This window comes from Watersipora subatra, chromosome 3 (genome assembly GCF_963576615.1).
Source record: "Watersipora subatra chromosome 3, tzWatSuba1.1, whole genome shotgun sequence".
Taxonomy (NCBI): domain Eukaryota; kingdom Metazoa; phylum Bryozoa; class Gymnolaemata; order Cheilostomatida; family Watersiporidae; genus Watersipora; species Watersipora subatra.
The window spans coordinates 56,264,519-56,292,490 of NC_088710.1; the positions used below are offsets into that span (position 1 = coordinate 56,264,519).

Here is a 27,972-nt window from a genome sequence, read left to right on the forward strand (position 1 = left end):
CATACAAGCTTTAAATGTAAAATTATCCTTGTTTCTGTTATAATTAAAATCAATGGATGTCTACCCAAGTATACTACGTATTATCACAAAATCAGAAGACTTCATGGAGACATGAGTGTAATGTATACCAAATCTAGTCAGTTATTTTATTTATTCATAGATATTTCATTATAAAAATAAATAATCACAAATACTGCAGAATTTAGACGAATGGTCAATATGAACATTCTAAAATTATTGAATAGCAAAAAGCCTAACGAATTTGATGAGAAAAAAACAGTAACCAGCAGATTTCATACACAGAAGACTGTTATAGCCAAAGAATTAAAAAGTTGATAATGCTGCAAATATTTTCTTTAAAATTCTAAACTGCATAGCGGATAAGAAAATATGTATACGTATGTCTCCTATCAAATTTGGAGCTAATGTAATGGAACAGAATCATCATCGAAAGTCTCCATTTAAAGTAAGAAAATGACGCGTCATCAGTAGCTAGACGGAGGGAGTCAGCTCCTTCAGACGAGTCTCAAGATTGTGCTTGTAGGATGTGTACTTCCTTTTGACCTCTTTCACTCGCTCATCTCGCTCCATTTTTAGCATCATCAAAAAATTGCTTAGTTCTGGAATACTAAATGATTCCCACTAAAATAGCAAAAAATGGTTCAGGGGTCACAGAGTTCAGTTATCAAAGCATGCTGGTAGCATACACAGTTCAAAGTCTAGTCACACAATGTCAAAATGATTAAAACAATAGATTGTTTCTCAAACTTTAAGATAGACTGCAGGTGTTTGCCAGCTTCAACTTGAATTTGTTAAAGGCTTAAGGTTTATTAGATGTTTAATTCTTTCACCGGACAAAAGTCTCCGGAAAACATCTGAAAGTCGTGTAACTTTTTGTTGACAGTTCAATAAAAGTGCTGTTCTATGAACATACATGGCTTTAAGCTGATATTTACAGGATAGTTTTGGATGTGTTTGTATTCTATTAAAGTAAATTACTTTGTTTGGAGCTTCTCACAAACCCTTGTTCAGACACAGTCCAATAATTGCCCTTCATCGCTCCACTGTAGCACTGTAGCTTCCCCAGCAACAATAGGGTTAAGATTTTAACAGACAGATTCAAGTAAAGACATGGGTGGTGAGTAACTGAATGCTGGTAGCTATAATACTCACCACTATATCAGAGTCATGTGTCTCCTTCAGTATAAATCTTTTTTGTTCTTGAGATTCTGTATTCCAGCGCAAGAAATTTAATAATGGTCTCTCAGAGACTGCAGCTTTCCTTAACTTGACTGCAAGAATTTTTCAAAATTAAATTTAATTGTGAGTCATGAATTTTTTTAAATAATATATGTTATGCTGCATAATTATTATAAACATAATCAAACATAAAAAAGAAGTGAAAAGCTGAAAAGCTATGATACACAGTTGCAAAAACTGAGTTAACTTCTTTTTTTACAAAAGTTGAAAATTTGTAAAAAATTATTGCAAATTTTAATTTAAATTTTTTTAATTTAATTTTACATTTAATTAGCTTGTGGTGAAATAAGTATGGATAAACAAAAATTAACAGCAAAATTCTTACCTTCTGTTTCATTTTTCAGAGTTTGCTCATACAGACCATAGTGTTTTGGACTTTCGACAATACTAAACTTGTTGAGGAGTTGTTCTACCACTGTTTCCGTGGTATCCTTACTATAATAAACAATACATTAAGAATGAGTAACATCTTTGGTTTGGGCAGCTTTGTTGTTTAATCTACAAGATATCAAGTTGTCAAAGGCGTGTAAGATCTATCATGACTAGGCAAGTTTGTTGGTAATACACTGAACGGGCTATAATAATTATGTCATTCTATCTACTTCTGGTACACAAACTCTGTCTAAATTTTGAGCAATCAATGATGCTGCATTCAGTATATCAATTACCTAGTTATGTGTAGTCTGGTGATTGTATTACTTGGGATTGTAGTTGAAGCTGTGATTCTCTCTTCTGTTTTACCGGCACCATGAAAAATTGGTGATGGCCGGATGTTTAGCAGCATATTGACTGGATCCTCTAAGCACAAGTAAATCTGTATATCTCCTTGGAATGTCTCAGCATCCTCTCCCACCTATGAAACACAATTATGTAATTGTCAGCAAACTTTAATCAGCTCTAGTCATCAGTATTATCAACTGATTTAGCAGGCAAATTTAAAATATTCATGACTTTCATTTGTACAGTGACAGCAAATAGAATAATGTTTTCCTATGGCGACAGCAGGTAGAATAACACTTTCTTCTGGTAGTACACTTTTTAACACAGTGATTGTCTCGCTACTTCGTGGCTTCATTACTTCTCGTGATAAAACCTCCTCATTAAAAATAAAATATTAATGAAAATAAAAAACTAAAATACATGAAGTTCTCCATAGTTTTGTCTAGTTAGGTCCCTCGGCAAGTGTCATTGCTGTGACAGCGGTTGTCAGGGTTTATTCTTTTCCTGTTACATTTTGTGAAGTGCAGAAGTGCAAATTGCTGGTGACACCCTTCATTATACTTCTTAATCGACTCTTAAAATTTCTAATGAACTCAAGAAAGAGAGGAAAATGCTAAGATTAATGCAAAAGTGCCTTCATTAGATATGAGTTTACTAATTTTTATTTCGAAAATTTTCACTTTCCACGAGAAGGGGGGGGGGCACCGGCTTCCATTAACTGTGAAAAATGAGAAATCAATCTCTGTAAATAAAAATGTGATGGTTTACTGTTTTATGGTTTACATGCATCAAAAATGTACACTTCTCTTTGGCGCTAGTAAACACTAGTAATCAACTCTTACTTTAATTAAAGTAAGCAGAGATGTGACTATGGAATAGAGTTCATGAGGATAAAATGACAAAAATACGATACGATACGATACGATACGATACGAGTGCCACATGCCACAAGTGGTGAGATGAAGACTGTCAATGCATTTCAAGTTGGTTCAATTCTGGTATCCGTGACATAGACAAAGTGAGACAGATTGTAATACAAATAGATGATTATTGCTGATCAAGATATTACTAAAAGCTTTTCTGAAAGACATGATCGCATTTTGAAAATATAGCAAAAATTTTGGAATTTCTTTTTCTCTATATTTTTTTGACGATCTTATAAACTACAATGAGCCTAACATCTCTATTTGTATGTTTTAACCTCTCTTGAGCTCACATGTTGCTTTACTAAATATTTACTAAATGAACTAGAATCATAGATGTATCATTCCTAAAAAGTGTGAGGCAAATTATTTTATGACAACACACTGTTACGAAAATAATTTCGTGAGTGAATATTTTTGAGACGTTTTACATTTTACTAACTAGAAAAAATATTAGTTTATGGGGGTAATGTGAAATCACACCATTTACAAGCTGCATTGTTTGTGACCTCGTAGAAGAGTTATTAGTAAAGATCCGTGGGCTGCATTTATAAATAGCATGCGCATATTCCTGATTATTTATCGATTGAAATCAGAAATTCTCCCTTGCTACAGATTGATATGTTGATAGTAAAATCTGCAAGAAGTTTTCTAAGTCAATTTGATTAATGCTTGTAGATGCAGACTCCACTCTCACTCACTTTGCTACACAAAAGACATCGAATGTTTGTATTTCCCAATACTTGAATAATCTTCAAGTGCCACTGATAAGATGTCACCAAAATTACTGACATCACCAAGAACCGATATGAATATAGGACCAACCGACTGGAGTGACAGCATCATTAGTAAGAACTAACCACTGCACAGTCTAAAGTACAGAAGCCATGTGGTTTCTTCTATCAGCCATTAAGTAAAAGATTTTTTATTTGCGGTGGTCTACATTATTATCAAACTGCATATTTATCGTAAACTGCATGATTATCTGCAGTTTATCCGAAGGTACAGCTGTGAATATAATAGTTGTTAGTATTCGTATACACAATTTGCTGATTGTTTGGGTACATAAAATATTAAATTTCTAAACTACTAAGATAGCTGGTTCGGTGTAAATAGGTCAAATGTCAATCAGTCAAATATGTAGATGTTTTGGTTCATCAATCAAAATCAGCACATCAGCATTTAGTCTGCTAACAAAATGAATCAAAAACCGAATTTCAAAATGTTAATTCAAAACAAAATTAGCTCATTTATGACATAAAAACATACTCCAAGTTTGTTCTCCAAGTAGATTGTTTTTGTTGACATTTGTACTAATAAACCTAGCCTGTCTTGACAAACTGTTGTTTTTGCGGAGTTGTCGCCAGGTGAGTGGCGCGAGCAAAACAACAGCTTGTCACAAGACGCACTGCACCTGATGCATCAGCTGCACTTATAGGGAGTTGTTCTCTTTCGTCTATGCGACTTGGCTGCGATGTTATGTCGGTCGCTCCATTGGTAATCATAACGGATTTAGCCCAAAAATTTATGTAGAAAAAATAAGATAAAAACGTTTAACCAGAGCCCAGTCTCTGGGGTAAACTTTAGTAGAACTTGAAAATAAAATAAATTAAAAATAAAATCATTAAGACATTAAGAACAAATAAAACTGACTGATACAAAAATACAAATATAACTGACCGAGCGCACAAATAACAATATGTTTAGTTGCTGTTGTTACCTAAGTTCTTAAGTTCTACTAAAGTTTACCGCAGAGACTGGTCTCTGGTTAAACGTTCCTATCTTATTTTTTCTACATAAATTTTTGCGCGAAATCCATTATGATTACCAATGGAGCGATCAACATAACATCGCAGCCAAGCCGCATAGATGGAAGAGAACAACTCCCTTTCAGTGCAGCTAATGCATCAGGCGGCGTGCATATTGTGACAAGCTGTTGTTTTGCTCGCACCGCTTGCCAGGGGACAACTTCGCAAAAACAACAGTTTGTCCAGACAGGCTATAATAAACCCTACTTTGTCATTGTGTGTCTGTCTGTTAGTCTGCGAAAATGTTATGTCTCTCTACATTTCTGACAGATTTCATCCCAAATTTACACCCATCGTTCACTAGGTTATTAAACACTCTTGAACGCTCCCCTACAAGCTATCTGATTGAATATACAAGAAATTCTCGGCATCACTGATTTTATTGCTACTTTTTATATACTCGGTATGCTAATTTGTTTTCATAGATGACCAGCTGACAGTTTATCAAACAAATTTTATGTTTGGCTCATAATTTTGGTAGATCATATTATCATTACAACTGCCTTGTCACGCTTTAAAAATGTACTAATTTGTATACCATCGCCAATAATTAGCGCTGAATAGCTGGCCTATGATAAACACAACGTCTCTTGTCGGAGAATCAACAACAGCTACCAATGGTAACACTATTTCCTCTTTGTAAAGCAATAGTTATAGTACCATACCAACTTCCCAGTAAGGAGAGGAGAGTAAAAGCCTACCTGAGTGAACTGACTATTCCGGTGGGTGCTGTTATATCTACGAACATTCTCTTGTATTTCAACGGAGGACCAGGTGAATCCTACGTTAGCTGAGTCTCCCGAGCCACAATAGCCTGAGTCACTGTCATCCTATAAAGTAAACATGCTATGTTACACTAGGCAATGATATTTTATACAACTAGCTCTGTCATGCCATGTACCCATGCATGTGTGCTAGATAAACAAATTGAAGGGACTATGGAAGACACAAGCGTGTTCCTCGCTGTTGACCCAGTTTATTAAACTTCTGATATCCTGCATGTTTGTGTTTATTCGAAACACTTTTGTATTTTTCACGTTTTATTGGCTAATTCTATTATCAATTCTTTTAAACTAACCAGAAACAGTAAACTTGTCATAACAATAATTTGTTGCATAACTATTAAAACATAATTTTAAATGACCTACAGCAAACTTGTTCACTAAAGCCTGGTTTCCATATGACAGCGCAAGGCGCGCAACAAGGCGCACGACGTCGTGCATAGGCCAGTTGTGATAAGGAAACGTCAACGCACGACGGTCGCGCGACGTGCGTACCCTGATCGCAAGTATCCAACAGAATGGATCCTTGCGATGGGTGCGTGCGATTATGTATCCCACAATACACCGCTAGACCTTTTCAACCTATCCCACAATTCCAGCGAAGGGCTTTGTTCCGAAGAAATCGGTCTCCCGTACGAAAGAGTAAGCCTGATTTTTAGATGACAGCGTAATCTCGCAACGGAGGTCTGTTTTTTCCGAAGAAATATGTCTCTCCTACGAAAAAGTAAGGAAAATATCCACCCTGTCCAATGCAAGCATGGAGCTTACGCGCGATATGGAAACACTGCCTCGCGGCCCAAGAAATGCATTGCGCACGATCACTGGGCCGCGCGCGATCATTGCGCTGTCATACGGAAACCAGGCTTAAACAGCGTAAGTAGCTGTGAAAAGCAGGTGTTACTTATGATAAATTATGAAGAAAATATTGACATATAATCTCAGCCTTTGCTCAGAGCGATTCCCAACATGAGTGCGCTAAAACTTTAGCCTGTGCTCAGAGCAATGCCCAACGCGGATGTACTAAAACATTAGCCTGGGCCCATAGTGATCCTAACATGGATGCACTTACACATTAGCCTGTGGGCAGAGCAATGCTCAACATGGGTGCACAGATGCACTAAAACATTAACCTATGCAGTCGCCTCCCTATTTCGTACCATTTCTGTTAGGGTTAACAATCTTGGAACTCAGTCTTGCTTGTAATAACGGTTGTTGCTTTTACCTATTTATAATGCTAACATTTATGATCATGGAGAAGAGATACAATGGTTAAAATGTTTTATTTACATGTTCTCTGGCTGCTGAAAATAAACATAGGTAGATGAAGCGGAACATTCGTTGCAAATGCCTTAACAGTATGTTTCCATGACACGACTAATCCACAAGTCATCCGCAAGTCAAGCAAGTTTTATTACCCGCAAATTTTTGTCGAATGTTTCATACTTGCGAAAGATGACAACAGCATTTGCGAATGATGCGCAAGAAAATGCCGTGCAAGCATACTCTAAAACAATTTTCACACTTTATCGTTCCTAGTTGGAAAGCATAGACCAAAGACCATAGAAGCATAGACCAAATTAACAAATCACCCACATAAATCCTCAACATGTAAATGTCCATTGAAACACTTATAACATGATAACTCTATGTGCACACAACTCCAAACCTGCATAAGCTGCACTCCGGGAATATAATGATAGTGGTCTGCCAAATTAAATACAGCTGGCTAGTACATGTATTTAGAATGACACGTTCCAATCTTGAAATGCGCATCCAGGGACTAGTAGCAAAATCTACAAGCGGCTGGTTTAGCAAGTTCTCACGGTCAAAGGTCATTGTAAAAGCTAACACAATTAGAGTTCAAAATATTTGTTGAATACACAGACGTGGCCTGACGATAAGCCGACAGAATAGTTGATGGAAAATTTTCAACCAACATTTTAAATGTAGAAAAAGGAGTAGACTTTGGAATGTGAGAGCTTCTGCAGTTGATTAGAGCCAAGTCATCACACCGTCTGGTTCAAGAAGTAAATAATTGTGCGTCAGCTCAGTTGTTGCAGTTTAATATGACTGTGCTTTTATAGACATTTGCCTTTTTAACCTTATTTCTGGAGGTACCATTAGACGAGGAGGATGACTGACAGACTGGGTCTATCAGAGCATGGCCAACATATTTGTAGATGCAAACTCAGTCATTTGTTTTACAGTTTTACAGATATGGTCATTATCTAGTACCATAGAGAATTTGTGTTTATTTCATTATCATAAAATCGATGCTAACGTAGCAAGCACAAAAAAGAAAAATATCTTAAAAACGAGAGAAAAAAAGAATTTAGGCCATATGCGAAACTCGCAATTTTTTATTTTTTGATATACATTTTTACTTTCAAACTAAATATTCTGACAACAGAACTTTCTTGTTTATAGTTGCCGTAGTTGTCACATATTTTCTAGTCACTAGCTATAGCAACTAGGAAGTAAAAGTTGATTAGTTAGTAAAAGTTCATTAGTTGATGCTCTTAGCCAAATGGTATGAGTAGAGTTGAGAATATTTTTTTCTGATATACAGTAATCCCACCCTCTTCCCGCTTTGCCCCCTCTCCGCCCCTCCACACCACGCCTCTTCCCCTTGTACCTGCAAGGCATTGGTTCAACGATCTTTCATTTATGCAAGAAATAGCAGATAGTAGACAAGTAAAATGCGTATAAAAACCACGCCTAATAACCAGTAACCAACCCTTTATACGCTGGCCCATTACCCTTTACACGGTCTTATTTTGGGATATTTTAAATTTGTTCTATATACACTCTATGTACATTATATATACAATAAAGATTAGCAAAAAATATTCAATAAAAATTTAGAAAAATTATTTCTAACTGTACTGCAAAAAATTTAAATGTGACACGTATGCTGCAATGTAAAATTTAATCCTCGTTAATAAGCAGTTTTATACAATTATTGTTACGTATGAATATAGTGAGTAAATAATACAAAATAATTCACAATTAAGATAATTAAAAAAACACTCAATAAGATTTTCTTCAGAATATTAACATAAATTAAATCGAAACAATAACAATACAGACAGCGTATTGTGAAACACTCAGGTCATTCTACAGTCTGCACTATGAACATACAACTCTTCTTCAAAGCCTCCTGCAAGAGCCATAACATTTCTGATATGCTTGGGGCACTACCAACAACCTTTGCAAGACATGATGAGTAAAGGAGACTATTTATCACAGTATATGCTGTGCAGAAGCTGAAATGCGTCAACTAAATGCCTCGGGAATCAAAACTGGTCTTAAAGATTAATTTTAAGATTTAATCAAAACTGCAATTTGATTAAAAAATGATTACTAGTTGATCAGTATCTTTATCACCCTTTTGTAGCTACTAAAAATGATTACTAGTTGATCAGTATCTTTATCACCCTTTTGTAGCTACTAAAAATGATTACTAGTTGATCAGTATCTTTATCACCCTTTTGTAGCTACTAAAAATGATTACTAGTTGATCAGTATCTTTATCACCCTTTTGTAGCTACTAAAAATGATTACTAGTTGATCAGTATCTTTATCACCCTTTTGTAGCTACTAAAAATGATTACTAGTTGATCAGTATCTTTATCACCCTTTTGTAGCTACTAAAAATGATTACTAGTTGATCAGTATCTTTATCACCCTTTTGTAGCTACTAAAAATGATTACTAGTTGATCAGTATCTTTATCACCCTTTTGTAGCTACTAAAAATGATTACTAGTTGATCAGTATCTTTATCACCCTTTTGTAGCTACTAAAAATGATTACTAGTTGATCAGTATCTTTATCACCCTTTTGTAGCTACTAAAAATGATTACTAGTTGATCAGTATCTTTATCACCCTTTTGTAGCTACTAAAAATGATTACTAGTTGATCAGTATCTTTATCACCCTTTTGTAGCTACTAAAAATGATTACTAGTTGATCAGTATCTTTATCACCCTTTTGTAGCTACCCTAGGACACTTAAGTATTCGCGGCATCTAACTTTCGCGTTTTCGCGGAGTCATCATCACGCGAAAAATTCATGCGCGAAACTAAACTATCATAACGAACTAGCGAAAATTCGAAATTAAATAGCTATGTTCTACACAGGCCTGTATTCACTGGTTGCAAGTTGGGGGGCTAATGTTAGACGACTAGTTATGAACATCTGGGGTGTGGAGAAGGAGGGGGGGGTGCTGTAAGCTCCCAACAGGTTTCTCTTATGTAGGGCCTCAGCCGGGCCTCTCACGTGAAGTTTTAAAAAATTTTATTGGCAAGTATCAACATTTTTCTATTTTTTGAGATTTGCTTTGTTTTAGCTGATGTGACTGACAAAACGTTTTAAAATTAAAACAGGCAAAACTTGTATGCAGTTAAAAAGCTCAGAAAGAAAACATATTTTTCTTTTAAGCGTTTTAACAAAGATCATTTTTGCCGATTTTATTTCAAGTTCATTAAGTAGGATATGGGCAAGCAGATGTTTGCTAAAACTTGATATTTTGCAAACCTTTATAAAAGTCGTTAACAAGAATATTTTGCCGCTGATGAAGATAATAATGACGCCTAAGAACTACTAAAAGTTGATGTTTGTATCTATGGCTTCGAATAAAGTGATATTCTACAGCGATAAAAACCTTTCTATAGCCGTTGGACTATGAAATTCCTAAAAAGTTGGGGCGTCTTAGCCGGCCAGCTGTCCAAGGGAATACGGCCCTGTAGTTCATTGATATCCACAACAAAATCGTCATATTAGAAATGCAGATAATTTTGTGTGTGATTGAGCTCATTGGGAAATTTCTAGTAAATTCGTTAATACACCGAATGAGCAGCATGGCAAAGCAAATTAAGATAACAAGTTTTTTTTGGAAAAGCCAAGACAAACGAAGAAGATGATGATATCAGTTTAGTCACCGAATTTGTAACTGATGAGGATGAAAGTCTGGTAGGTGAAGTCATACAATTAAATAATACTTATTGTAGTGATGAATTTTACTGCCAACCAAAAACGATAACAACCCTCACCAGGTCCAACCATGTTATACAGTTCTGGTTGTGATGTTGGTTTTTATCTATTTTCTTTTTTATGAGACATGTACTGTATTTGATTTTTTTTAAATTTGAAATATTGTGAACTCAAAACGTGCCATGGCCATCGCTTGCTATAAATACTTGAGATCTAATATTGGTACCATATCGGTCACGACGGAAAGGACCGAGTCGTCATTGATAGTCCAAGAAACAAATGGCAGCAAGCGATCACGTTGAATTATCGATTTCTGCCATACATTTATACCTGCGGGTTACAAATACAAACTAGTCGCAAATATAAAAACTTTTTTTACTAGAGGACCGGACCTGAGGAATCTAATTTGTTTGTTCCACTGTATTTATTTTCACATCACTATATTTTCGCACTCATCAGAGCTGCGAAATTAAGTTGCAGCGAAATTTTACTCTGTGTGCTACTCACGAAACTAAATACTAGCGAAATATAAGTGTCCTAGGGTACTAAAAATGATTCTAATTAGCTTGTTTCTTGAATTCCAAGCTTTTTTGAAAAATTTTGCTTCATTGTTAAATTCATGAAATCGTAGCTAGCTGGAAGTTAAATATAACACAAAGGTCAAGACTAGTTTACATTGGTTGCTGTTCATTAGTTAACAGGTCAGCATTGGGAAGCATTAGGTGTACATTAGGGAACTGGTCAGCACAGCAAAACATTTATCACTCATTTTACAGATGAATGGCAACTCTTGTGTTAGCAAATCAAGAAACTTTATTAGAGAAGTTCAATTATGCGGAACTTCCTATTTTCATGCATATAATCTTTTCCTTCTTTAGTTACTTAGCACTTGTAAAGGGTGACCGATGTGTACCAGGCTCGAGGATGCTTTCCGATTCCTATCAGCAAGGGTACATATATGTGTAGCAGTACACAAATATGGTACAGATTACAATCGCATACCACTGAAAAGTGTAGAATTGCTGTAGTTTTTCATTAGTTCAAGTACACAATGGTATGTAGTAATCTAATCTGTTGGGCCTCGTAGGTAATAGATAAACATATGCCTCCTTATACATCATCACAAACAGTTGCCTGAGATCTTTGCAAATACAGTAGTCAGCACTTTTGGGCTACAGTAACTGCGTGCGCTCACTGCATGCTGAGAGTAGTGTTTCTATTGAATTCACTGACAGGTCTTTCTCTAATCAATAGAAGCATTACTGTGTTGATCATATATTGATGAAAGTGGTAACCAGATAATAACTCTAAGGCCCCAATGATTGCTCACTGCGTATATCCTGTAAAGGAATTTTTTATACACGCCTCAGAGAGAAACACGTACCCAAGAGCTGTATGTAGACTAGTTGCTCACCTGGTAATCAAGTTCTGACAAAATCTTGATTGTCTGACGAATTTCGAAAAACTTTCATTTTCGACCGACCAAAAATGTTTTGAACAATTGACTGAGCTGTAAATTGAACTTTTTGAATTTGTATGCAATTGTTTGATCTCAACAACCAATCAGATCAAATCAAACACAGTTCCATTTTCTCCCTTTCATAAATGCTGTCGTCATATTGGTAACTGAAAGACCCCTAAATCTTTTAAGTGCATTACACAGCCAGTGCATTAAGCTATGTGCCTTCTTGCTAGTAATCATGCATAACTAGCCAAAATCTGGGTAGAATAACAAGTTGTTGAAAAATTGTCATTTTCAGCTGACTAAAAAAGTTTTGAAAAATCGGCTGAACTGCTATATGAACTTGTTCAATTTTTAAACTATTGTTCGATAGTGGCAACCAATCAGAGTCGATTGCGAACAGCTCAGTTTTCTCGCAAAAATGTGCGCTAGTAGCCAGAAGAATGACGAACTTATCAGCTCACACAGTATCAATCGGCAGTCTACATAAATCGATCGTGCGCACAATCATTTGCAAAAAAAATTTTGTAATCACAGAAAATGGTCAAAAGCGAATAACAGATTATTGGCTGGTGCACACCTTGGTTGGATCTTAGCTTGAGATATTATCTAGGACTTGAATTGTTTGGGTGTGAACTAGCTATCTTATAGACATTCTTAAGCATTTGGGAGCTGACCTGGAATAGCACTCGGATAGTAGAAATTTATTGCCGAATAACTACATCGACATCCATGAACTGCTATCATCGTTACAAGGAATGCTGGAGGCTAGCCAATTAGCAGAGCACTGGCTGTGCCACTAATTAGGGAAACCTTACATGGCCTCAGCTAGTATTAAATTTTACACCAAATGTGTAAATGACATAATGTTAGAGTTACTGTAAGGGTTAGGTATTGCGGGTAGATGCACTCAAGGATGTTTTCCATCGCAATTAATTGAAATACCCACCATTGCTATTAGATATAAGTATATATGTACACGTAAATATATACATGTATATATGGGTTTTTATATTTTGGCTATATATAGTCCAAATATATGAAACCCGTCGCGGAAAAACCTGGAATTTCATGCAAGTTGTTATTTTATAGGAGAGATGCAAACACTAAGAAAACATCGTCGTTTTTTTGTTTAAGAGATTTCTAAAAAGAATTACTTCACAAAATATTGACCTTTACAAATCAATTGAGCATATTTAAAAGCATTCAAGTCAATCTAAATAGCCAAACCTGTCATTAAATTCATTAAAAAAAACAGATTAGTATGAATATTAAATCCAAACATATTACAATGCAATATAATTGGATTTAATAAGGATTAAATTTTAAAAGAAGCCTTATTTCTAAAACCTTCACTGAGAGCTCTGCAGAATAACTGCCAATTTCCAAACAAATTTAAGTTTACTCAACCAAAAGACCAATGAAATCACACGCCTAGCTATCTTTTATAGACATAAACAAGGCTGCATTGCCATTGTAATTTACTATTTTTAGCTACCATAAATTTGGCTATTCCATCATGGTTATGAGCGAAAATGGATGTAGTCGGCGAACAAAGCCATCTTATACACTAAAGAGTAGAGACACGGCTCCACCTTTTCTCTGGCCTGGAGCCACTCGCTAGCAATACATTCTAGGAGCATGCTTAAAGAATTTTCTTGTTTGTAACAAGTAAAAAGTGGAACATCTGCCAGTCTCCTGAGCGGTCGATGTAACAGCGATATATATGACCGACGACTTATTTTTTGATAAGCACTCCTGAGCCACATTGATTTTGCCTAAGGTTACCTTCCTTATCTCCTCTAAGCCTCAACAAATCAGTTTTGTCTACCCTTGACACTAAAGACGAAAATGTGGAATATTTTTATCGCCATTCATTTTTTTCAATGGTTAACCATTTATGAGAATGAACATACCTCCGAATAAAAATATACTACTAGCTACATTTATCTTGTATATGACAGACATACTACTAGCTACATTTATCTTGTATATGACAGACAACTACTAGCTTTATTTATCTTGTATATGACAGACTTACTACTAGCTACATTTATCTTGTATACAACAGACATACTACTAGCTACATTTATCTTGTATATGACAGACATACTACTAGCTACATTTATCTTGTATATGACAGACAACTACTAGCTTTATTTATCTTGTATATGACAGACTTACTACTAGCTACATTTATCTTGTATACAACAGACATACTACTAGCTACATTTATCTTGTATATGACAGACTTACTACGAGCTACATTTATCTTGTATATGACAGACAACTACTAGCTTTATTTATCTTGTATATGACAGACTTACTACGAGCTACATTTATCTTGTATATGATAGACACACTATTAGCTACATTTATCTTGGATATGACAGACTTACTACTAGCTACATTTATCTTGTATATGACAGACATACTACTAGCTACATTTATCTTGTATATGACAGACATACTACTAGCTACATTTATCATGTATATGACAGACATTCTACTAGCTACATTTATCTTGTATATGACAGACTTACTACTAGCTACATTTATCTTGTATATAACAGACATTCTACTACCAAATTTAAAAGATTTAAAGATCTTTGAATTTCACTGAATTTTTCTTTGAATAAAACTTTACAAAGTTTTAAAGCTAAAATAGATATACACAGATAATTTTCATCAAGTGCAGTCAATGAGAAGTCAAAACAAAATCGCGAGACAAATGTTTTCCTTTCATCTAATGGGTCTATTGATAAGGGATGGTACATTATTTCTCTGAAAGCTTTAGTCACTAAATGTCTTAGTATCTGATCTTCATTGAGGTTTAGTCAGCATGTGGGGCAGGCAGTTGAGTAGCATATCGAGAAGGCTAAAGCCTGGTGCTCATATCCGCAAAGACCTGATGACGATCTTGCATTTCAAAACAATGTGTCACAGAAGGGAAATGCGCTATGAATTCAATATTCTGTGAAAGTCAAATACTTGCTTGTTGTATACGTGTAAATAGTTCTGATTTAACTCTACAAAGTACAACATTTGTGAAATTAAACACGTCCTTTTATCATTACCCTTTTTTATTTTGCTCACAAACTGCAGCGTTTTATTCCATGAAATAACTTGTTTTATTTCGAGAAAGATATCATGTATCATTGGTGAAACTTGGTATTACCAGTTGTTCAGTATCAATTTTTTCTTAAACCTTGCTTTGATAGGCATACAGCTAAAAAACCTTTTATCAATCTATATTAAAGTATTTATAAAATTTAAACTTTAAAAAATGAAAGTAAAGTTTTTTGTTCCGTTTTTAAAAATCAATCTTCAAAATCAGTAGTTTTTACTCCTTAATAATTATATTAAGAAATTCCCCTGGTTGCAACTGGCTGGCTACAACTGTCCCTCAAAAGGAGACCAGTTCTCACATAAAGTGTTCATCAATGATATAAATGCATTATAGTGACTGATAGGTCATAGAGAGAAAGGTTCTCTTGCCAAGTTTAATCACTGCAGCAACTACCAGAATAGCAGCTCTTTGACCTTTGTAAATTATATGTGGCAAAACTATATATAAGATAGAAAGGGTTCTATGTAAAGCTTCAATCAAGTCTCTCAAAATCTACAATAATTAGCAAAATTTTGTTGAAATCTTTATACCAAGTCTAAAGGAGCGTTTACACTAGCATGGTTGTAGCGTTCATGTTTTTTGCGAGTAGGTGCTGAGTGGTTGTTAGCATGGCTTACTGCTTAGCATTCATTACCCATGCGTCTAGCGTTATTTAATTTGTTGCTGGCACCTTAGCCAATAGGAAAGCTATAGATATTTAGTATGGCTCCCTCATTGCAATTGCCATGGCAGCAGAACTTCACCACAAATACATCGTTGAACGCAAACTTAATATATATAATATATAAATATAATATAGATAATACTAGAAATTCCACTGTCATACAGCCCACGACCAAAGTGATATTGGAAAAAAGAAAGGGTACTGATGTTTGAGAAATCAATATTAGCAGTCAAATGGCACTGCAGTGCAATAGGATAACTGCAATGGTAGCTGTAATGTACTGGGTGTGGGTGTTATTATATACAACAAATAGCAATAATGAAAGGAAAAGATTATATGTTTTTATCTCTCCCCCTGCAATAGGAGAAATGCGATATTGGCCAGTATTACAAGTAAAATACACTGATATTATTAGAATAACCAATATTATTAATATAGTAATAAGTTATATAAAACTAATGCACAATTTGGTTTACATTTCAAAACCTCATAGCTAACAATATCAAAAAGTTGTGATATTTATATAGATTTTTATAAAATCTGTACTACGTAGTCATCGTTCTGTAGTCATCCAAACTTATAATTAATTATTGTAATAATCTAATAAGAACCGTTAGAAAAAATATCATCGTCATTTCTTTTACTTACACTGCGTTAAGACATCAGTTAGAATTCCAAAGTACTCAAAAGTTTCCAAAATGTCAGTTACTTTGAAATCGGCAAAAATGAAACGATTTCAGTACTCCTACGTTAATTACAGAAACCTTCGGCAATGCTATAGACTAGTGAAATGTGCACGTTATTTCTTTCGTGAAATGCGCACGACTTAATCGTTCTACTCTCTGTCGCTCGGCGTTTTAATTTCCGGTCTTAACTTTGATAAAAGTGAGGATTAGCAAGTTTTAATAACGATTTTTGACCAAATAAATCTGTCTATTTATGTATAATCCGATCAGATGGGTTAGTTTTAGGAATTTGCAGTAACCTATCAAAGGCTTGGTAACATATTTAAATAGGTTTATAAGTGTTTTGTATCATTATTATACTTAAATGACTTTACAGAAAAATAGTTAAATTTGTTGATAAGATTTTGTTACAAGGGTTTGGTGACGGCCATTAATGGATAATTTTTCGGGAGTTGTGTGCACAAGTGCATTTATCATAAATCTCCCAAACCAATCGCTTCGTTCGTGTTTGGTCGTGGGATAAAGTTGTAAAATTTCTAATATGTGTGTGTGGGAAATCCCTCAATTATCGTGTATGAGCTCTGTTTTATTTGCAACAAGCAGAAACTGTGCATGTTTTTAAGAAAATTGTTTCACAAGTTATCTTGGCTAGGTATGTCTGAGCCAAATAGTAAGGGAACCTCATTAAATGGAACATGCCCAGTTACAGGGAGTGATTTCAGGTTAGATACAATTCCCCTCACTAATATGTAGTGACTTGAGTCTCAAATTACTAGCTTCTCAACTACTGGAGTTTGGGTTGTCAAACATGGTGTTAATTTTCAGAAAGTCACTGCAGAACAAACCTTGCTCGAGGGAAGCTGGACTCAATGATTAGCGTAAATTGTGTAGGTACCTAATTCTGGTATGTTTGTGTAGATATATATAACCTCCATTCATACATTAATATGCATACAGTACTAATTACAGCCACAAAGCTGAAGTATACATAGTGCCGACATCAATCAATCTAGTATATACTGACATTGCTTGCTATATAGCCATATGCAATAATATATTAGTAACCCATTGGTCAGTATCCCTGCAGGCAGCCTACCAGGCATCTGTAAATACTAATGGCAAGACAAGTATATCATTTTTAAATAATTATATTTTTCTGGACTGTGCTATAATTAACTTCTAATAGGAAATGCTGGGCATAAATCTACTGCAAACCGTAGTGATGGGCCAAGCAGAGGTTTGAAGGCGCCGGTTCTCTGTAAAAGGCATTGTGTCTATTGATTAGTAACTGTAGAGGTCAACCATGCATGGCAATCTTTGAATCATGCTGGTTTTTGACAAATCGCTGTTTCAAAGGTGTCTGTGCTAGTTGAAGACAGCCTACACAAAATCTTAGTATATTTTATCAGTAAGTATCGGTATTTTCAATCATTTAAGATTGTTTTTGATGTTTGAGGTGGTCTGTCTGTCAGAATGTTTCAAGATTAAAATCGACAAAACTTGATTGCAATTAAAACGCTCAGAAGAAAAATACGTGCGAAATGATGTCACTAGCCATTATTATTGTGATTGTTGTTTCCGGCTATTGCGTTCGAGTTGCAGCATTACGTGTCTCTATTCTGTTGGTCTCTTTTCAACTATAGATGTCATAATCACATGTTTGTTTGCTCTGAGCATTTTAACAGCGATCAAGTTTTATCAATATTAATCTTGAAACATCCTAGCGATCAGATCACCGCAAACATCAAAAACAATTGCAAATGATATAAACATACCGATACTGTCTGATAAAATCAACTAAGATTTCGTGTAAGTTCATATTTGAGGGCTAATTTTGGCAACAGATTTCTGTTTGTATGTCATAAAAGAAATTACTACAATGGAAAGCTTATTATGTTCAGTAATTTTCTACAATATACAAAGTGTATTCATTACCAACAGAACCTACCATTGAGATGCGAACTATGGAAAACTGTTCCAGAAGAAAACTCGAGTCTTCTGAAGAAGGGGCTGCCATAAGAAGTATGCTCCCCGCATCTTTGCCAAATACTGACCTTTGTAGGTATGGCATAAATAAATACTTACCCTGAATGGCATGCTGCCAAGATCACCCTCCAACCCTTTGCTGCTGGTTTTAATAGAATTCGTATCATCATTTACGATAGTGTTCCGGTGACCTTTCATGTTATCCTACATAGAATAATGTGGAACATTTTGAGGATATGAGAGAGGCGAGAAGAGCAAGGAGCGGATAAATTCTCACACAGCTGCGCGAGAGCATCTCTAGTCAGGAGTTTTACCTCTCATCAAACAGTGAACTAACTGAAGGCCAGCAAGTCAATTAGCTCTCAATAGAGTCATAAGCAATAAAAAGGCGAATGCCCGCAGGAACTATGCTCAGTGGTACTAGCTTCTAAGGCTTTTGACCTATTTTACTACATCTAGGAATATTAATGCATGTTGTTTCTCCTTGAAACTTGATTTATCAAGTGAATCTATGAGAGCTTATGGATAAATCACTTAAATTTTACCTAAGCCATTAAACTGACAAGCGAAACAGCTGATTAGGTATTTGGTATCTAAGTTGGGTAACTGAATGTAATATTTGGAAATTTCAATGCAAACAGAAAGATTATGACAAAACCATTTCTTGTACGCTCGGCATCCTGCAGTTCTGTTTAGGAGAGAAATGCATAATAATTTGCATCTAATAAAAGCATTTTGTGGAAGAATAAAACTGAAGTACTAACAAAAAGTTTATTACTTCTTTCGTTACTGCGCTAAAATCACTATTCTGACCAAATTAATCCAAATGGATTTTTGGAAATTCGATATACCGCTAGTATTGATGCAATATCTCGAGAACCAATGTAGATATTGTTTTACTGTAAAATGCATCTAATTCAGAACAAAATTTTCTACTAGATAAGTATAAAATTGTTTAGTGAATCCGACTCTCGAAAAATTTCTGATGCTTCTTTTGCATTGAATGAACGCTGTGAACTGCTTATTACCGTGAAGATAGCATTCTGGTTTTCCCGTTTTGAAAAATAATTAGAAATGGAATTGCTTAGCAAAAAGATTTTAGATTGGTTACATGTAATTGGCAACAAGGTTGTTTCATTGAAGACAAAATTTGATTGGTCTAGCTAATGCGTAGGCTTCGTAGTGAAAAGAAAAGTGAAACCCTGTTAATAAGTCGATACATCGGTTTACGGTCTGTACTTCTCTTACCTCGAAAGCCGATACATTGGCTTACAGTAGCGAAAGAATTAATAGTTGATAATCTAATGTTGCCTTCTATTTGTACATTTACTATGTCTACATGATTTACATGAGGCTTAGGCTACTTGTTACATTTGACACTCAGGCTCTCATTGGTTCGCTTATTTATCTGTTAAGAATTTTCACGAAGATACATATGAAAGGATTGACAAGTGGTGAGACTATTACATCATGCTGTTAAATTTCGAGTGTGACAGAGGAATAGATACAGAATGCTTTCAGATTTTTTATGCGTACCTTCAGGAGACCGTGTGACAAAATGCCGAAAATGCGTCTATCGTGAAATGACGTTGTCAATAAGCATTTGCTAGTCCTACGCGTATCCGTAACTCAGAGTTACCTCCTATGTCATTTTTAACGATACATGGTCAACAAGATATTTACTCTAGTGAATCCAATATAACATTTTTTATCACACAACAAACAAAGCAAGTGTTTGGTTATTGTAGCCTAAAAACATTCAAGTTTTTGCTATAATAAGAGCCGTGTTTGTCTGTCCGTTTATCTGAAGCAAAAGTTGGAAGTTGGGAAAAAAGATTGCATCCCTTGGGATTTGAACTCACGACTTTCAGCTTTGGAAACTGACACACTCTACCACCTGCATCAATCAACCTTACTCTAAACTTTTAAATATTTGTAGGGATATTTATTCTCTGTGCAGCTCACTAGACTGCCAGGGTACTATAGTATTTATCTATTTCAGCACATCATGGAGAGTTTGAAAGCACCAATAAAGGATTGTTTAGTTGCATAGGTAAAAATGATCGCTGTACATTATTGTTCCAACAGAAGTATGAAGGCAACTGATACATTGGATAAGAAAATCTTCCGATCATGCAGTAGGAGTATGCAGCCGTGACATTAGCAAGAACATACTGCTGTTACGTAGACCACTCAAGGAGCAAGCCAGACTGGTACGAGTCACTATGTTTGTCACTTGAGAATAATTTTCTGGAAAGTGTTTTGAAGCTAATCATTTGAAATAAGCTAGGACACATTGCCCTTTAAACCCAAACATTTACAATAACAATAACTCTATCATTTGTAATAAGAATAACTCTATCATTTGTAATAAGAATAACTCTTATCAGTTATAATAAGAATAACCTCATCAGTTATAATAAGAATAACTCTATCAGTTATAATAAGAATAACTCTATCAGTTATAATAACATTAACTCTATTATTTGTAATAAGAATAACTCTATCATTTATAGTAAGAATAATGCTATCATTTATAATAAGAATAACTCTATGCCATTCACAAAGCTTTTTTAAAATTTAATACATTTAGTAATGGATGCTAAGAAAGTTTTCCTCAATTACTGACATGTTCAGCAATCAGCTAGCCCGGAGTGTGTCTTGCAGCAACAGTAATAGACAGAGGAGGTGGGAAGGGAGGGGGCTCTCAACATGTTATACCCACCTTACTCACCAAATTTTTTAGAACTCTGTCTATGACTTGTTTGGCCCTCAATATAGAAGCTGTATCTTTAGATGCTGGTCCTGCAGTCATATGTTTATTTTCACTGGTGTCATCGTTGGTTGACCTAGTGCTTGATTTGTGCCTGCCAGCAGCCTGGGAGTAGGTAGAGACAAATAGGCTAGGTGAGGAAGCCCGTGCTTGCATCTTTCCTTGTGAACCCACAGATCTATGTCTTTGCCTATTGATATCTTCAGAGGCATGTCTCCGGAATGCGTAGTTACTGCTCTCTAAACACAAGATTTTTGTAAGGTCAAGGCTATCACCATACATTGCCAAAAAGGCAGAAGTAATGTGAGATCATTACTAGAATTCCACACTTGTGGTAATGAAATCATGTCATATCATATAAGCGGTAGCTGCAACTGTCCAAACTGTCAATCTCTTCTCAGTTTAGAACAGACCCAGTTGACAGCTAGTAAAACGATTGACTTGCCTAACTATTAATGGATAAGAGGTCCCGTAATACCTCTATTTGAGCACCATGGTGATGTACTTTTCAACCATTCCCATATAATGGCATTCTATTAGAGGTGGCGTTCAAATAGAGGTTTTACAGTAGCTACATTACATGACATCCTGAATACTTTATAGAAACCAAGATTATCTTCTGCTATCGCAGCGCTGCCTTCATATGTTTCATCGTCATTACAAAAGATGTAAGCACAATTCTAAGTTCATTTGAACCAACATAAACGTTGCAGTTATTTCAAATGATTTGGAATCTAAAATATTAAACATCTTGTTATTTTATAAGTTTAGGATTTTTAAGAAGTAACTCGTTTATGTATCGTAGTAAACCCAACTAGTTAAAGAGCTATTCAATTCTCTTCTACCGAGTATCTCATTTACTAAAGTTTGCAAACCTTAGCCTATTCCTGACTATCACTCTGTCTCCATGACGGGGTAACCCACAAGTTCTGCGAGATGGAAACAGTGAAAACCTTAAGTCAAACAAGTTTTGTTACGCGAAAATTTTTACTGAATGTTTCATGTTTGCGAAAGATGGAAACGGCACTTGTGAATGATGTGCAAGAAAAAGCCGTGCAAGCTGTTCCATTTTAAACATTTTCCACCGTTTCAGTCATTCCTATTTCGATTTGATGAGACTGCAGAGTACTACTGTGACCCCTAGCGTAGAGTTCCTTTTTATTTAACAAGGTGCCCAGTTAATTCACAACATGTGAATGTTGACTGAAATACTTATCGCAGGGTAATTAAATGTGTGCACAATTTCAAATCCGTACCAACCATTCCATGAAAACATAGTATATCGTAAATCAACAGGTTATTGGCCGGCGGTAAAACACAGCAAGCTGAAATCTTCCGGTTTATTTTATTCAGTAGAAAGCTGAGCACCCAACAATCTACTGACTTCACTCACCTCGGTTCTGGTCAGAGGATTTCGTACCGACAAAACTTGTGTATTCAGAGGTAAATTTATCAAACGATGTCGAAAAGTCACTTTGCACGTGAGGAAATTCTTTTTCTCCTGAGTTAGGCATCAGCTTAGACCAGACAGCTTCTGGTTGGTTCATATTTAAATCTGTCCATGGACTGTTCAGAGGCAAAGCTTTTATTGGCTCAAAGAAACCACTCGTTTGTGTTTTATACGTAGAAAGTCTGTGAGCGTGTGCAGTGTTGGCAATAGGAGACGAGGCCATGCGTTTAAACTGCACAGGTACTGGTACAACCTGAACATTGCTTGCTGGCTGCGTAGACTGTACTTCATATCTATGAACTGTGACACGGGGTGGTTCTACCTCTTCCCCTTCACTCCTACGACCGTGTACTCTTATTCTAATCACGTTTCCATTGGTTCTGTTGCTCGCAACTTCAGTTACTGTCGGATTTGTCTCTCTCTGAATTAAAACTCTGGGATACCTAGGTAAAGAGTCGTTGTACCAGTCATCCATCTAAAGGAAGGCGAAATATACTAGCTGTTCCAATTTCTTCAGTTTCAGCTTCAGATAGCAGTATTAACCGAGTTTGCCTAGAATAACAAATGAAAGAAGAGTTGAAGAAGAAGAGATGGACTACTATTCTGATTATAGCTCTATTAATCTACTATTAGTGCCAAATCTTGAGGCAGCAGCAGCCTTCTAAGTACAAAAGAATTGCTGTTAACATCTCGTAACACTTCTAGTTCACAGTAATGTGTAAATAAGCCCATCAGGTGGGCTGCTATAATGCACGGGTTAACCTTAGCAAATGTTTGACTGCCATAAATTGCCAGTTTATTGGTCTGTGGAAAAACACGGCAAGCTGAAATCTTTCCCTTCAGTTCATTTGACTATTTATGAACTCTGATTCGACTAAAATTTCCAAGAAAAGTTTTCGTGAGATTGTTGAAAATTTTTTTCATATCATTTTTCATCATTGTTTATTGTGATAATAATAATATATGTAATAATACTAGTTGAATGCCCGGCGTTGTCCGGATAATAAAAAAGTCATTGGACAGAAAATTTATTTCATTCAACATATACAACATTTACCATTCTAACTTTTAAACTACATGTCATTAGAAAAGTGTTTTGTGCAGTTTAAATAAAGTAAAAAAAAAACAACTGTAAAGGTTTTCAAACTTTGTCAAACAACTGTAACTTTAGCCCTGACAGCTGATGTAGAATATGTTTATGCTTCTAGCCAACCTTAGTATGAGTGCATCAATCAAATTGACATAACCTAGGTAGCTCTTAAAAGAGACTACAGTAGAAGCTCTTTTTTACTTTGTAGAAGTGTCTACTGTATAGGGAATACTTACTATGATAGTATGATCTACATAAGCAAATGGTAACATTGACTCTCTTTATACTTTGTGATGTACGTGGAGTTGTCTATTCGGTATGCATTATGCAGTGAGTTCAAGTCTTTTTTACTAAAGAGTAGAGTTTGGGAAGCAACTGTAGCCTAATGGTCTAAAGCTCTTAACCACAAAAACAACAGCTTGCGATTCAGTATGTGGTTCAGTAAAGGCAACCAGTCATGACAGAAAGGTCAAGACCTTGAATTGCTCTCTCTTTTAAACCAACAACACATATCAGTCCACCACAGTTACTTTGAAAAGCACCATATAATCAAAAAGTGACATGCATGGCGTGTCTACATATGTACACTTTATGTGAACCATTCTATACAGAGGACAAATCTAACCCCAATTCCCAATCGGACACATATACAACAGAGCCTCAATTAACATCTACCTCAGTCGAAGTACGATATGCTTAATGATAAATCTGTAACTCAAATTCGCATATTTTCCACTTGATGAATTTTTTACTGTTTTTACACAGTAGCAGTGGCATTTGAAATCATAGAGTTATAGATAAGATAGGTAAAAAACACACATGTAGAATTATAATTTGAATATATTATGTAATTATATCTTAATTAATTAGTTCGTAAAAAAATTTTTTACAGAAACTTGAGTTACTGTGTTTTGTCAGATGTGGGCAGCTCAGTTGAAGTACAAGATGAGCGATGACCCGGAGATTTTTTAAAATTTGTTTTTGTTAATGTCCAAATGATCAGTTAAGAAACATCGACCCGACGATAAGATGTCACCCATGCTGTCAGCTTCAGTTATAGAAGAGACATCGTTATGCATAAGACATCGTTTGTTCATTAGTAAAGCTTCACTAAAACTCAACAATAAAGTAAAGCTCAAAGTTCAACGATTTATTTAAACGATTTCTTTAATGTTTTCATTTTTATTTAATACTCACTGCACCGTAAAATACAGTATTTCTTATTTGTTACAGGTTATATTTTTGGTAGTAGCCAATCAAACGGGTATGAGAGCTAATTATATTTCATTTCCTTTCTTTCTTACGGGACAAATTGAATCAGCTAACCTCAATATTAGCTAACAACCTTTTGTTGGAGCAAATCAGATTATCAACATAAGCACTACTGTATATGTGTTCAGCTAATTCTATTTGTGAGTCACATCAGAGCACAGTTTCTACTTACTGATCTAGTACACAAAACAGCCTATCACCACTTGTTACTGGACCCAAACTTGTAACAATCAAGGTGACCAGTCACTTAACAAAGGTCAAAAATACATCACGTACAATACAACAATATGAGGAATAAATATAGAGATAAAATATAAATAACTACATGCACTTCTACAATACAGTCTAGCAGTTGGCATTATAATACTTGGGAGAGTAAATATGTAGTAACTACTGCCAGTACTAGTCAGAGTACTAGCCTTACATGTTGATTCTATAATGTCTGAAGCCTCTTTTGTCTCCTGATTTCTCCTCTTCTCATAATCGAATGTCTATATCAATATTTATGGCTATTTAAATTTTTATCACGCTCATTTATCAGCAACTAGTCAAATTCTCATCCCTTCTAATCATTACTTGTGCTCTTCAAAGTCGTTGTATTTTTAACCGCAGTTAGGAAGATGTCAAGAACACGATGATACCACAAGTCCTAGGAAATGAGAAGCCGCAGACAACTGTTAGGGTATTGAGTGACTGAGCTAGAACTTGCCCCAAGGAATTACTTTCATGTTGAAGTACTCGATAGAGCCTAACTGATTTTACCTTATCAAACCCTGCCTACCCTAGGACACTTATATTTCGCTAGTATTTAGTTTCGTGAGTAGCATACAGAGTAAAATTTCGTTACAACTTAATTTCGCAGCTCTGATGAGTGCGAAAATATAGTGATGTGAAAATAAATGCAGTGGAACAAACATAATTAGATTCCTCAGGTTCGGTTCACCGGTAAGAAAAAAAAATTTCAATTTGGGACTAGTTTGTAATTGTGAACCGCAGGTAGAATTGTGTGCGAAATCGATAATGCAATTTGATCGCTTGCTGCCATTTGTTTCTTGGACTATCAATGAACAGAGCTATTTAATTTCGCGTTTTCGCTCGTTCGTTATGATAGTTTAGTTTTGCTTATGAAATTTTCGCGAGAAGATGACTCCGCGAAAACGCGAAAGTTAGATGAGGCGAATACATAAGTGTCCTAGGGTATGTGGGCACACTGTTCTTCAAGCCATTTCTTTAACTGTTTTGCTACTATTTTTATTGACAATCTTTAACCTTGCTCCCTCCTATTTAGACGAACTTTACATCAATTATATTCTTGATTTCAGGACATTCACATCATAGTGCTACACAACTGCAAGTTCACTACTGTTTACATTACTATTGTGTTTACTTGTCATATCTGTAGAGAGAACTTTGTTTATCTTGCAACCATCCATCCAATCAGGAGGCTCACCAGTAATAGATATAGAAAAAGTGACACAAGAACTTCTTGATATGAGATGAGCTTATAGCTTTCACAATATATCTGCTAGGGTATTTTAATGCTGCCTCTAAACCAAGCCAGCAAAAAGACCACTTGAGCAGCCATTTTGCCATTATTTTAAGCTGTGATCAGTTGGTAAGGCTTCTCTATCATACAACTACCACTATTCCTAAATTTTTCGACCGCTCACCGTGACTAACATCAACAAACTGCTTTCCTTCTTTCTCCAGTAGAGATATTTAGTTTAGAGCGATGGCATTGTGTCATGTTTTCGTTCTTTTTTTCTCAATGCAGTTTATCACATGTATAGCTTTTCATCTCACTCAGCCTTTAACAGGCCCATCAACACGTACAAGGTTTATCCCTGATTCAGCTTATCTCCGTCTGTACACTAGATATACACCAAAAAACTAATCCATTGTTAAGATCAAAGTAATCAAAGAGAAGATTAGAGAGAAAAAGTAGGCTATCAAAGCAATAGGCGAAGTAGAGGATGAAGGCCTAGCACTACAGCGTATGAAATATCTTGAACGCGGCTGCATGGCTTAGAAAGTGTACTTAAATACCCAAGCTTTAGTATTCAGTAAAGGTGAAACATTGTTCCTCCGCATTTATAGACTTTTGGTTTGCCAGTAAGTGAAAGTCAGTCAGTTGCCTTTTAGCATTAATGTTATAGTCTCCGTGACACAGACAAGGTAGATCTACTCCTTGGTAAAAGATTGAACCTCAGTCTGGCAAAAAGCCAGGTTAACATCTGCTATAGCACCACTTTTTGGTGAGTCTAGACATTAACAACGATTATTATAGTTTCTGTGTTGAATTAAAGTGAGCCAGAGTGAAACAACTCAATAGGCCTACGAGTCTCGTCTTTGAGTTCATTCGTAAGAAGATGGCATCAACTTACCTCATCGTAAAAATAAAAGCTGTACTAATATATCACACATGAAAACAAACTTACAACTAGGTTAGCTTTACTTGTTAGTAGATCTCATATGAAAACAAACTCACCACTAGGTTAGCTTCACTTGTTAGTAGATCTCATATGAAAACAAATTTAGAGGTAAGTTAGTCTTACTTACTCGTTGGTAGATCACACATGAAAACAACCTTAAAGGTAAGTTAGTCTCACTTACTCGTTAGTAGATCCCACATGAAAACAGCCTTAAAAGTAAGTTAGTTTCACTTACTCATTAGTAGATCACACATGAAAGCAACCTTATAGGTAAGTTAGTCTCACTTACTCGTTAGTAGATCCCACATAAAACAAGCTTGGAGGTAAGTTAGTCTCACTTACTTGTTATTAGACTGAAAGCGGTCTTAACAAAACACAGGCTTGTTGAAATTACACATATACACACCAAGGTAAATTAAGTTCTTTAGATATCTGCTACTTGTCGAAAGTTATAGAGTGGTCTGACACTCTCAGTGTGCCCTGTTAGTCCTGTGTACATCAAGTAGCCGCTTTGCGCTCTCTGTGCCCTATAATGAGCTAG

The 27,972-nt window shown here is 35.5% G+C and overlaps 1 protein-coding gene across 3 annotated transcripts; it reads right to left on the reverse strand.

Annotated features, from left to right (window-relative positions):
- Positions 1-127: 127 nt before the first annotated feature.
- Positions 128-27,953, reverse strand: LOC137389999 (uncharacterized). 3 transcript variants are annotated; one of them, XM_068076214.1, is made up of 9 exons: positions 27,838-27,953; positions 22,581-23,189; positions 21,140-21,426; positions 18,514-18,618; positions 5,413-5,541; positions 1,929-2,113; positions 1,586-1,695; positions 1,174-1,292; positions 128-642 (listed from the first exon to the last, which is right to left on the reverse strand). In XM_068076214.1, the coding sequence occupies exons 2-9, from the start codon at positions 23,110-23,112 to the stop codon at positions 493-495; spliced, it is 1,617 nt and encodes a 538-aa protein (XP_067932315.1). In that variant the 5' UTR covers positions 23,113-23,189; positions 27,838-27,953; the 3' UTR covers positions 128-492. The 3 variants fall into 3 exon arrangements, with proteins under 3 accessions (XP_067932315.1, XP_067932316.1, XP_067932314.1); XM_068076215.1 differs by having other exon boundaries at positions 21,149-21,426; positions 27,774-27,914; XM_068076213.1 differs by having other exon boundaries at positions 27,774-27,914.
- Between the last annotated feature and the right edge of the window lie 19 nt (positions 27,954-27,972).

Excerpts from the sequence above, each read along its gene's own strand:
- LOC137389999 (XM_068076214.1), bottom strand. The coding sequence starts at position 23,112 with ATGGATGACTGGTACAACGACTCTTTACCTAGGTATCCCAGAGTTTTA. Across the intron at positions 18,619-21,139 it reads TAAAAAATTTGGTGAGTAAG|GATAACATGAAAGGTCACCG; the intron begins GTGGGTATAACA and ends TATTCTATGTAG. Across the intron at positions 2,114-5,412 it reads GGAATAGTCAGTTCACTCAG|GTGGGAGAGGATGCTGAGAC; the intron begins GTAGGCTTTTAC and ends TGTGTTTCATAG.